At 37.0% G+C, this 13,935-nt stretch overlaps 1 protein-coding gene across 4 annotated transcripts in view; it reads left to right on the top strand.

The window, feature by feature from the left end:
• The window catches only part of ccser1 (coiled-coil serine rich protein 1), a 425,689-nt gene that overhangs the window by 331,956 nt on the left and 79,798 nt on the right, over positions 1–13,935 (top strand). For all 4 annotated transcript variants that reach the window (XM_012955484.3, XM_031903181.1, XM_002937237.5 and 1 more), the window contains one exon: positions 10,236–10,313. In XM_012955484.3, the coding sequence (XP_012810938.1) occupies positions 10,236–10,313 (78 nt within the window). The remainder of the gene's footprint in view (positions 1–10,235; positions 10,314–13,935) is intronic.

Here is a 13,935-nt window from a genome sequence, read left to right as displayed (position 1 = left end):
CAGAAATTCAAAAATGAGCACCTGCTTTGAGCAACATCCAAGGGGCTGGTGAGCAACATGTTGCTCACGAGCCACTGGTTGGGGAACATTGGTTTAGATTGACAATCAAATTTGTATCTCCCCAGCAGGCTTACTGGTGCGTATGTCAATAGTTATGCTTATAGGAGAAAGAAAGGCTACATCACTGGGGAGAGCCAAAATGTCAGGCACCCCCCAGGGACTTTAATCGCTTACCTGATACTTTCTCCTAACAGGAGCACCAGCCAGGGGTATCAAGTAAGCGATTACAATCATTGAGGGTGCCTAGCATTTGCCACCACCCCCCCAGTGATTTAGCTTTTCCTTCACCTTTAAGGCAGGCTACAGTGTGTTGAAGCAGACTCATACAGCCTGTCTAGCTTTGAAGCTGTTCAGGTATCTCTAGGCACTTAACTAATGTTGTGCATCCCTCAGCCAGAAACACACTTATTGTAAAATATGATTTGCAATAAATATGCCTACAATAAATCAACACAGACAAGTATAGATTTATTTAGACATATACATTGATGAGGTTATAAAATAGATGCCTGCAATCTGATCCGATCTCTGAGACCTAATACCATTTTTTGCCATAACACAAATACTTGTTGTTAACAAATGTTGTGCTATATGTGTTCCAGACTATGGGTAGAATATTGTTTGTTATGTTTATTGTACAGCGAATTTTCTGAAAAGTTGTTCTGTGCAAGTCATTACAGAAAACATGAAGCTGTAAGAGTCTAAGCTTTTCTACCCACTTATAACTAGAGTTGCCCAAAGCTATCTTTAAAAATAAAGTTGGACTTGGAACTTAAGATTTATGATACTCTCATCGAAGGACAAACAGTTTTTGCTTTTGGCTGTCCATGGGTGGCAAATTGACAGAGTTTATTATTTCATGGTTTCTGAAAGTAGCATGACAGTTGAATGACAGATTGCAGATAACAAATGTAAAAGATAATCCAGTGGAGACTGACAAAAAGGTCATAAGTTGTTTGAAAACTAACCCTTTTGTTCGCAGACGGTACATTTATTCACAGTAAAAGTATTTGTACAGAGTTATACTGGATCTATTTATACTGAACTTACCCAAGTAACTACTATGTCCTGAGTTCATTTATATTCCTCATAGCACCTGCTAATATCTTGTTTCTGAAACTGATCACAACAAACCCGTAGGATAACCTATTAGGGCTATCGACATCTAATTCAGTTGATTACTGATTGCTAGTAAAGTGTTCTCAATTCACAGATGTAGTCACAGGGCATACAGGAAAAACAAATCCATTTCTTCCAGCTGCAATGAAAGACAAATATGTAGCTATCATGTATAAGATAAATAAATACTAGTTCTTTTGCAAACCTTTCATTCATACATAGGCATGACACCTATTATCCAGAATGCTTCAGGCATGGGGAATTCCAGGTAGATCTTTCTATATTTTTTTGATTGTCATATATTGAATCTGCTAATATATAATGGAAACATTTAATACACCCAACAGAACTGTTTTGCCACCAATATGGATAAATGGGATAGTTGGGATCAAGTACAATGTACTGTTTTATTATTACAGATAAAAAGAGACTAATTAAAAACATAGTTTATTTGCTTAATATGGACTCTCTGGGCCTTCCCTAAATTCATTTCTGAATAATGGGTTTCTGAATAAGGGATCCCCTACCTGTATTACGACTAATAGCTTTTGTCCCACCTATTGTGTATGCCATGCTATGTCCTGTTTATTTTGTCAATTTTCGGTGTGGGTCGGCAGAAATAAATGACACACGTTTGCCATGCATGAGTTTTGATGAAAATGGCAAACAATTCTGTAGGCACAGAAAGGATTAGAAAAGGCCTCTATAGATTTAAACCCTGCAAATGAATTGTGTAGTTCTTGACAAGGTTTGTAGAGCTCTTCCTTCTGATTTTAATGAGCAGGCAGATATATCCGAATGACATACTGTTCAAAAGTTACTGCAGATGCAATATAAAGAAGAAGATTTCTTCCCATTGACATGCATGTTAAGCAGTATGGATTGCCATGTATCTTTTTCACTATCTCTGTTCATGGGCTTCACCTGATTTGCTTTTGTGTACTCTTCAGTGCTTTACTTTCTTCTGATTAGAAGCTCCTGAATTGCTCAGCCAATCAGACACCACTGTATTTTGCTGTTTATAGCATATGATGCCAAAGATATGTCTGTGTAAATCCATCCAAAGGTTATATTTGCTATGGCAGAAACATAACATCAGCAGTCAGATTTTGACATATAATCTAAGTTCATCATATTTACATAGAAATGTGAAGCTCTTTAAGGAGAGGTACAAGCACTGTACTATTTACATTAGCTTTGGAAGAATGCACATTTCAATTGAAGAATAAAACAGAAATGCAGATGATGGCATACAAGTTGTAGCAGATAAAATAGATGACTATAATTTATAGTTCAAGGGGATGGAAAGGGGATCTCCTATTGTGGAATAGTCACATTATGATAGTTCAGTGTGAACTGCTAGTGTGTTGATGTTTATGTCCCCTTTAATACTGGCCAAATATTGAATCCAAATCCTGCCCAGCTAATAAGCAATTAATTTAGATGCATGTTGCAGACTGAACTGCTTTCTGCTTGGTATAAAGGGCTGAAACCCTCATAAATGCTATAGTAATGTTTACAATTACAAAAAAGGCAATTTCCAGCAGGGTACCCCTGCACTGGGGGACATTGGGGGCATGGTCCTTCATAAACATGGGGGCTTACAACCAAAATGTTGCATTCACTCAATAACTGCGCAGAGGTTACCCCCGCTGGTAATTACCCTTGTTGTGCTGCTAACAGTTTTTATGTGAAAAACATGGTGACTTGCGCCTGATTTTTGCACTTTGCACCCTGGACACTGTCAACAAATGAACCCCCAAATGTTACAATAAACACACAAAAGTTATCTGTCTGCTAGCACTGCATTTCTGTAGCTACAATAAACATAAACCCCCAGTTGTTATACAAGTGCTGTATATGAACATACTCTTAAAAGATTTAATATCACAATTACCATTACTGGAATTAAAAGTAATATTTTACATTGCTAAATTTCTGGAAGCTAAAAAAAAAAAAAGGTTTTGGAAAACACTTTGTAGCTTGCCTGCAGAGTCATGCAGGGAGCACTATAGCTACTTGCTGAACTGTAGAACCTGGTAATTACATGGCACCTTTCCTCCCAGCACTCTGGCCATAACCCCATGATGTCTGTTGGTCTATTTACAACTGTGTCATGACAAAGTTGTGAGTGGTATATGGGTCCTCATCACCAAGGCATGATGGTAAAATTGGTGTGCTGTGCATAAAAAATGCAAAGAGCCCCTGACACATTGTTTTTAAATTACATTTCCTCATGCAAATGATGTGCAATCTCTGTGCTGCAGAATATGTCTGTGCTATATAAATAAAGGATAGTAATATTAAAAGTGCAATCACTTGTATCAGCATGTGGCATGAGCAAAAAACCATATGAAAGCTTTCACAAATTTCTGGCAAAGAAAATTACAGTTTCATCAATGCCCTGCCTGTTTTAAGAAGTTATTAGAAAATCATATGGAATAGATTTTTGTTATACATCAATGTATGCTACATGCATCAATAACTGCTAGTCCCTCATTTAAGAAGTGCACATAGATTTGAAGTAAATGAGTATATTGTGATACAAATATGTTTTAATTCAAGTATGTGGCCATGAATTAAAGTCAGAGTTTTTCTCTTACTGGGGACAATACATAGTAGACAGTTATGACTAGCAGTGGACATTGGTGCGTTAAATGTACCTGTAGGTGGAAAGGATGTTGAAAAAAGCAATATATATATATATTATATAGATATATAGATATTATTATATATATAGATATTGGTGAAATATTATAGCTTGCTTGTCAGTTATAGTTAAACTAAGAAGAACGCATCTGCTCGTATGTGTTAGACACTCATCCTTTGGTAAAGTTAGTGGGTGGTTATTTTAAAGTCTGTAAGAACCTGTGGTGCAAGCACAAAAACTGTAACATTATCAGTGTGACTCCTCTTTGTCAGGTTTGTATAGCACATAAAGCAGTTGCCAGCATGTTTATTTACATCAAAGAGTGTAACCATTTGGAGAAGTACAGACTGTTCTATGTCTGCTTTGCTGGCGAAAATGATTATATTTTTGAATCAATATAGAAAGAGGGGTAGAATGCAAAGGCAGGAAAGTGGCATAATATTACTAAACTATATTGTTACCACGTAGTGCAGGAAGGAGAAATGTAATTTAGAGAACAGTACAAGTCTAAGAATGCCCAAAAAGTAAAAGAAATTACAAAGCTTGTCATTATTGTGCTGTTTCAACTGTGACCAGGGTTAGACTGGGCCAGCGGCCCAGACCCCATCCCTGTTGCCGCTTCCCCTGGCCACCGATGTCCTCCCCTGACGCGTTTTAATTACGCATGCTCTGGGGAGGATGTTGGGCGGGTGGCGAGGGTGGGTGTGGATGAAGTGGCCAGCAGGGGCTCCTTGGGGGTGCAGGGCCCCTGGGGTGGCAGCCCCGGTGGGCCCTGCACTCCCCAGTCCAACATTGACTGTAAAACGTGTAAACCATGACTAGCGCAGCGTTGCAGTGAAGTGACACCCCCTTTCACCCCACAAAATAAATACTTTATTAAAAAGAAAGAATTCTTTCTGTTATCTGAGTATATGATAAGGCAATGTTTTCATATATCTATAAAATAGAAGTGAAGTCCCTGAGCAAATTATATTTAAAACCACTGGTCTAGATATTTGGTTTTTGTTGTAGTGATATCTTTACATAAATAAATGTGACATAAGCATTGTGTCTTGCAAGTGAGTGCAATAGCTCACTTGCTTTCTCTATGGCTCTCGAATACTGGTCAGGCTGTATCAGCGACAGAGAGAGCAGCTGCAGACCCACAATGAATTGCTGTTTGTTTCACTTTAGTTAATAGTTTTAGGGATCCCTGCAGAAGTGTGGGGTAAATTACCATAAAACACATGTACTTTAAAAGCTTTTTTCTAGGAATCCCTGATAAGACCATCTCCCATAGACTATATTATTAACAAATAACTGATCCAAGCTAAGTTATAATTAATCAGTCTTACTGGGTCTTAAAAATAACAATAACTCCTTTATTGGCAGGTAAACACTTAGAGGTAACATAGATGTGGTAGCACAATACTCACAAGTACAGGAGAAATTGCCCAATAATGGATAGTCGACTAGCAAGTGTCACCCCAAGCTTTAAGGCCTCACAAGTGGAACCTAGGCGGGACAGCAACTACCCCTGGGTCTATGCACTTGGTCCCAACTCTAATCCTTAATAACTTCCCCGGTGGAGTTCAGACTGCTCACTAGCTACCCTACTTCTATCTATCACTCCTTGAATGACGTATAACAGAAAATATCTTTGCAACTAACTAGGCCTACCTTTGCCTAGACTCCAAACTTGTCCCACCTGCCTGCACAGGTAGAATTTGGAAAGAGAAGAGAGAAAACACGTGTGCTGCCCCTTTTATACAGAAAAGAAATGTGACATTTTCTTACCTGTTATTGAACTGCCAGGAGCATACCCTAAACACAGGAAAAGAAAATGATATCCCTTCTATAACATAGGACCCACATAGCTGTCTAAACTTTAGGTGACTGTCTGAATACAAGTATAACAATGTTAGCAGTCCCCTACATTTGTATTATAATACAGGTATGGGACCTGTTATCCAGAATGCTCTGGACCCGGGGTATTCCGGATAAGGGATCTTTTCATAATTTGGATCTCCATAACTCTGCTAAAAATCATTTAAATATTGAATAAATCCAATAGGGCTGTTCTGCCTCCAATAAGGATTAATTATATCTTAGTTGGGATCAAGTACAAGGTTCTGTTTTATAATTACAGAGAAAAAGGAAATAATTTTTAAAAATTCTCTAATTTTGGACTTTCTGTATAATAGGTTTCCGGATAAGGGATCCCATAATTACGCAGGTAGATGGGTGCAGATTCTGTGCTGCATCTTTTATTACCCGTAATGACTTTATTAGCTTTAAGCTGTATGATGCCTTTATGTACTTTTCCCATTTAATAAATGGAACCCCAGCTTGTTTATTTTCAGAACTCAAACAATGGTATCAACAGTATGAATGTATTTTGCAGAACACCCATAAGCTATCTGGAGACATAAGGGTCATTTTATATTGATATGTTGATGTCATTATAAAAAATCTATGGACAGCCTGAATAACACAGAAATGCCTAGGGGGGCACATCCAGCCTGTGGGCCTCCAATTAGACAGCCCTGTAGAACTGTAGATTATTACACCCCAAAAGTGTTGCTGCTAATCTACTTTATAACATGCTAAAGCAAATAGATAGAGTCACAGCTGTACCCGATGGGAATATGCCTGCTGTTCAGAATCACTTATTTGCAGAAGAATGTTCCTTGCATCCAGGCAAATATTGTACTGTACTCTGTCACTTGCTAAAATAATAATAAAAAACATATGAGTGAACCTGACAAATTACTGTTGGCAGATGCCAGCAATCTGATCCATTTCTCTGTACATTAGTGATTGAGGTACAGGGAACATTCTCAGCAGTGACAGATACACATCAAGTTCAGAAAAAATCCTCATTCTTTTGCCAATCTTTTAACTTCTGATAATGTTTTTATTGTGCTTTGAAAGAAAGAAAAGCAAGATAAACTCAATGGTTATCTATTTTAACTTGACTTCTCCCATATGCAAGAATGATATATCTAAACAGCTTAATTATGCAGTGCTGTGCTGTTGGGTACCTATTGCATCTCATTTAGGAACTTGTGCTGGTTTAATGAGAACCAGTAAAAAATCATTTCCGTTCATGCTGTTCCAGCTTTATAGTGCGTTATCTCTTGTCCAATACAGGCTCGTTTTTCCTTGGATTTTAATGAAAAATAGTCCTGGCACATGGCAGCATTTTGTACAGCAGCACAAAATATTTCATTTACCCACAGGCTCAGACCACTTTGTATTTAGTATCTAGCATATGTTTAAACATATTACATTTTATAGACATAGGATGTGCTAAGAAAATGTATATAGAAGGTATGCTAGTGCAGAGGGGATGCTGATTTATGCTCATTATCAAAGCACTTCTGAATGGGGCATATTTGCAATAGGCCTTTACTGTAAGGGGTAGACCTGCCACATGTCTGTGTAATGAACCAGGGTAAACTTTATTTAGTACATCTTACATGTTTCACAGAGGCAGACACAACTCCTATACCCATAATATGGAAAAGCACTAGCAGGGTGCCATTGCAGAAAGGGTCTCCTCTACTGTTCAAGGTCTCCGCCTTTTTTCTGTTGTGTCCACATACAGTGTATGAGCTTCTCTCAAACCATCTCACTACAGCTCCACTAGGTTTTCACTAACCTAGTCTATACACTCCAGGAGCACCATCACCTAGGAGCGCTTCCCAAAATACTCACACCTTGTTGGGACCAAGGCTTTCCATACTGGCAATCTCTCACTTTTAGAGCAAGCTGATACCAGTCTTCTCTTTATCTAGACCTAGCAAGGTGCAGCTTCCCACCTGGTCTCTCTGTCTTTCCTGTTGATGTTCTTACACCAAAGAGAAAGTGGCTAGCTCTTGCACTTCCTTATATAGACTCCTGAAGGGAAGTCCCACCTACAGGCCAACCTTATCGGTTGGTACACCTGCTGGAAAAATTAAATATAGTCTAACTATTTAAGCTTGAAATAAATTATATTTCATTTCCTTGTACACTCCCTAAGAGGAAAGGTGATGGGTAGGCGGGGCAACCCTTATGTGCCAGCCCCTCTACCATATGCAGGCAGCAGACACAAGACTTTTTGCTGCATTTTGGACTGCATAATTTCTTTCTTTCTTCCTATCTTTCCTTTCCTTCTATCTATCCATCCATCTTCACTCAGACATTACAGAAATGTTTTAATGCAATAAAAGTGGAATCCAAAAAAAGGTTACTGTGTACATTGTAAAAAATAAATAAAAAAAGTAATCTAATTATTAGTTGATTATTTGCTTAGTGATTCTGATTATATGGAACCCCTCACTGGAAATTTAAACAAAATCAGTTTAAGAGCTTCTAAACCTTTAGAAAGATGGCCTCTTTTGCACACTTTTTGTATAATTACATTGTTCAATAGCCAGGGCCCTTTTGTGATCTCTAAACATCCAAGTGCCTAGAAGTCATGGGATCTGCTTTCCATGCATCTAACTCCTTTTATATTTATTTACAGTTTGTACTATCTTTAAGCTATTAACCAAACTTTTTCAGACATAAAACTGTAAACTTTTCAATTTCAACCATCTAATCTATCTATCCCTCTATCTAGCACTCTAGCTCTCTATCTATCTAGCTGTCTATCTATTCATCATACTTTTATTTTCATGATATTGTCTAAGGAGTTTATTCCAACTGTCTTCAAATACGCATCTTCATGTAGAAAAACTTTGTTTATATTGACAATCTAGCAAGTAGTTAGTGTCATCGGTTGATATTTTATTCTATCTATTTGTCACAATTCATATATTCTTTTAGCTGCTGTCACCACTTCATACCTTCTAAGAGAGATCTCCTCATTTATAGGCTCTCTGCTACAGCACACTACCTTGTAAGCATTTTTTTCTTTTGTTTTGCATTTACCTTAACAAAAATCCACAGTTTAAAGTGTTTTCATAGAGGAACAGGGTCAACAGACACTATTTTTTCCTTACTATTTTTTCCACTATTTTTTTCCTTGCTGTTAACATACGGTTAAGAATTATATTATTGTATTTCTATAGTTTTTATACATCTCTCTTGCATTTAAAGGACTTATAGATGATGCCTTATGCTACATTTCATTTACAATATGGGACTAGAAGAAGGACACCAAAATAATAGTTGTGTAGATGACCACCTCCAACCACCATAACCATACAGAACATATGGTTGCAGTGGCCAAAAAAAACACGTGGTTAGCAGCTGTCTCTTTTAGTGATGAGTTAGTGATGAGGTTAGATTAAAAACCAGCAACATCCAGGCATTTAATTGCAAGTCCTATGGGTTTGGTTGAAAAAATGGGTTTTGTTAGAAATCTACCATATGCTAAGTTAGAGCTTACTATTACAGTCAAAAAGCCTAACCCACACTGGTGACGGACATACACTAGGGGGGGGGGTATATTTATCATGCTGTGTAAAAAGTGGAGTAAAACATTACCGGTGATTTTGCTCATAGCAGCCAATCAGATGCTTTTCTTTGGTTTTCAAACTGTTGAAATCTAATTGCTGATTGGATGCCCTGTGCAACATCACTGGTAATGCTTCACTCCATTTTTTACACAGCATGATAAATATACCCCTAAGGGGAATATTTATTATAATGTGTAATTCAACATCACCGGTGATGTTGCTAATAGCAACCAATCAGATCCATGCTTTTGTTTTCTAACTTGTAGGTTACTGTTCAATTCTAATTGCTGATTGGTTGCTATGGATGGCATGTATGAAGCAAACTAAATTGATCAACTGCCTTTTGTCTGCCCTGAAAGATGGCAATTTACTTCTGAATTATTTTACTTATAACTTGCGGTAATCTTGTGCTTTGTTGCATTTATATTATATCATATTCCCTGGGCATTTGTACAGGCCCAGACTGGCAATCTGTAGATTCTGGCAAATGCCAGAGGGGATGTTGTAAGATGCCATAGACAATCACTATTTAGTGGACTGGAGGGGGCCGTTTGGGCCTCTGTATACTTACAATGCCTGAGCCTATTTTGAACCTCAGTCCAGACCTGCATTTGTGCCATATAAAAGTTACATTTTTGGCTCATCAGTAGTAAGTTCCCTTCCCTTGTCATATTGAAAGATGTTTCTCCATAGACAACTTTATCTTGTGTGTTTGCTGTTATCAGGATCCTTGTAAGAGCAGGAAGACAAACTGTCAAATGACTTTAGTATTTGTTTCAGCTGAAAACCACTTTAACTTGTAAAGAAACTAAAAAATAGCTGTAAAACACAGAAACCATGATATCAATCCAGCAATACAGATTTTAAAACGTAAATTCTTCCCACATTTATAAAGAAAGGTTCACTTTACTTACCCTTGATTTATAGATTGATGGTTTTATGTGCTTAACACATGCTTTTCTGCTTTTTATTGACAGAGCGCTGACATGAGCCCAGCGAGTAGTACCACCTCTCTTCCAATTAGTCCCACTGCTGAAAGAAGTCTTCCATTTAAGGTAAGATATTTAACAATGTAGATTGAAGCCATTGTATTGTAGTTGGCATAAAGGCTGGTTTGTTTAAAAGAGATGAAGGCTTGCTTTTTAATAGACCCCATTCTAGTAATATAACAACTGATACATGGGTCACTCAGGAGGAAATTCAAAAGAGACTTCACCATGTAAAGGTAAAAAAAAATCCTGGGTACTAAACAAGCTTATCTCTGTGATTTCTAAACCTCTTTACTTCATATTTCAGGATTCGTTGAGTTCTGGCATGGTGACGAGGGTCTGGCGAATTGCTAATGTAGTGTAGCTATTCAAAAAGGGATCTCATTCTCAGCTTGAAAACTATTGGTCTGTTAGACTGATATCAGTGGTACATAGATACATCTATGTACATAGATGCAAATCACAGTCCTATGAGTTTGTGCCAGCATGGTTTTATGTGTAACAGATCTTGCCAGACTGATTTAATTGCTTTTTAGGGGAGGTGAGCAGGAACCTCAACTTTGGGATGGCAGTGGATGTGGTCTACTTAGATTTTGCTAAAGCATTTGATACAGTACCGCACAAAAAGTTAATGATAAAATTGAGGAACATTGGCCTTAAACATTATATTTGTAACTTGGATAGAAACCTGGTTGAAGGATAGATTACAAAGTGGTGGTAATTGGAACATTCTCTAATTGGGCCAGTGTCGTTATTGGGTGGTCTGTCCTTGTCATTTGCTTTTAAACTTGTTTATTAATAACCTGGAGGTAGGCATAGAAAGTACCGTTTCTATTTTTGCAGGATGCTGCCACTTTGCAGAGAGATTTGACAAAATTGGAAAACTGGGCAGCAAACTGGAACATGATTACTCTGTACAAGTAAATTAGAGGGAATTATAGACAGATAGGGGATGTACTTATTTTCCCATAAAAATTTTAGTGTACCGGAGGCCATGCCTTTAGATTAAAGGAACAGAATTTTCATTTAAAGCAACGTAGGTGGTTTTTCACGATGAGGGCAGTGAGGTTGTGGAAGTCCTTCCTAGTGATGTGGTAATGGCAGATTCTGTTAATGCCTTTAAGAGGGGCCTGGATGAGTTCTTGAACAAGCATAGTATCCAAGGCTATTGTGATACTAATATCTACAGTTAGTATTGATGTTTGTATATATAGTTTATGGTAGTGGGTGTATAAATAGGTCGTATGGGCCTATTTATTCCCAAATGGATTAATACGGTGAGACAGAAAACATTGTGTTACCAATAGCAACCAAAACTTCCTGAAGCAATAGGGTTGAAAAAAGAATTAGAATAATATGCTGGGTTTTCTGTAATCAAGTTATTTTAATAAAATTCACCTTAAAAGTCTTTGTGGGTGACAAGCCTACTAATTAAAAGCACTTAATATCACATACGGTTCATCACTCAACAGTTTATATAAATTAAAGAGTTCAAACACCTCAATATGAAAAACTGTAAAAGAAAAAGATCAATTTCCTTGACTGTAATGTTAATTCATATATAAAAAAGAGTTTTCAAACTGGAATCAATCACTGTAAAGATAGCTTCGTGAAGTACTAGTTCAGCAACAGCCTGGGTCCATGTGTGTGCACTGGGGTTTGCTTGGATGGACTTTGGTCTTTTTTCAACCAAACTTAACTATGTAACCATGTCTGCAGGCATCTACAGCACTGAGCTTTCAAATAGCACTTCTATACCACAGTAATAACCTACAGTAAGTGTTATGGTGTAAAAATATATAATAAACAAAATACAGATAATTACTGTAATAACTTACAGCAGTGTCTTTGTAAAGCTCAATGCAACAAAAAGTCCATAGCACAAGTATAGTTAATGAAAGAATGTAAAGTTAATAGGGGTCATTTCAAAACACAGGGCACATTTGCCACTGGGCAGTAACTCATGGCAGCCAATCAGATGATTGCTATCAGAATTCAACCTGCAGCTGGCTAGAAAAATCTAACCACTGATTGGTTGGTATGAGTTACTACCCAGGTGCAAATTGGCCCAGTGGTTATAAATGAGCCCTAATAAGTTTGCATGTTGATGCAATGTAAGTTTAGACTTGCAGTAATAACCATTCAAGATGATCAATGCTTCTGAAAATATTTGTTCCAGGAAAGTCAGTCTTTCATGGGACACTTATACCTTTACAGAGAGGAGTAACTAGTGATTGCTATGAAGACTGTGACTAATATAGCTTTTAATTTGGATATTATTTTAGATACATTAGCTTTTATGTTAGAAGACACCTTTCACATTCTTTTTTGGTAATGAAACTTAATTGGTGTCAAGCTTACAAATCAAATGAGCAATAATAAGGACCAATATACTGTATTTCTAGAATCTATACCGTTTCATAGTACTTCTGGCTGCAGCACAAATTTTGTTGATCTTTGTTAAAGATCAAGGTTAAAGTTACATTTTAAAAAAAGGATCAGCATTACTGTCAATTTAGAACTGGCTTTCTGCCCTTTAGATTCATTGTGGACACTGCCTTAGAGTTTTAATCTGGATTTATGTCAGGATGGCTGCATTTAAACCTTTCTTTTCCTGAATTCTCCTTTTCCTGAAAGGCAACACAAGTTTTATTATGCTGATCAGAAATACTTAATTAATTTAGTTTCTCTTGCTGACTATGACCTAGTTTTACTATTTATACAAGTACACTGGCATTTAAGGTATTACTTTTCTTTCCAGAAAGTTTTCTTGCTCAATTTAGTACAAAATACACTGTATGTGTTTTTAATCTAAGTCTGTTGATCTGAATAACACACTCTTTGCTCTTTCAGCTACATTGGATCACATTTTAGAAACAAGCTCACTCATCTAGTCTATTCTGTATAAAACTACATTTTTTATTTTGTTTAAAACATTATTTATTGCTTATATCATCCTAACAAACAGACAACTCATGCTTATATTTAAGCAGTACATTGTGTTTGCTTGCATGCGTTATCTCAAAAAAATGAAACACATAATTTTATTTGTCAGGACAAGACTAATGTTTTCAAAGCCTTACATCTTACTGAAAATTGGGTTATTAATCTCTGGAATAATGACACCCAGTGCTTTATGTTAACAGTGTTTCTGTGAATAGGACCAAAGGCAAAAAAAAGGCACAGCTTTTGTTACTTGCCTGTGTAATGATGCTTGCTGAAAATATAATAGTTGCATTTAATGAAACAATTCTACAAAAGATACATTAGGCAGTCTTTTTATAAGGGGCAAATACCATTACTGTTGAAACAATATAAGCTGATCTTTCTCTGCTGTGCTCTGCAGATACCTGTGCTGAACCAACACTACTTCCAAATTAAATCATAAATCATGGAATTTAATCACTAGCAAACAGTTGATGGCAACATGTAAAAAATTGCATTACTGGAATATATAAGTAATGTTGAGATGAAGCAAAGCTTTGCTTCAGTCCTGTTTCTACAGGTATGGGACCTGTTACCTAGAATGTTTGGGACCTGGGGTTTTCCAGATAAGGGATCTTCTGTCATTTGGATCTACATACCTTAAGTCTACCAAGAAATCATTTAAGCATTAAATAAATCCAATAGGAGTGTTTGCCTCCACTAAGGATTAATTATGTATTAGTTGGGATCAAGTAAAAGGTAC

Source organism: Xenopus tropicalis, chromosome 1 (assembly GCF_000004195.4).
Source record: "Xenopus tropicalis strain Nigerian chromosome 1, UCB_Xtro_10.0, whole genome shotgun sequence".
Classification (NCBI taxonomy): Eukaryota; Metazoa; Chordata; class Amphibia; order Anura; family Pipidae; genus Xenopus; species Xenopus tropicalis.
This window is presented reverse-complemented; position numbering and strand designations above follow the sequence as displayed.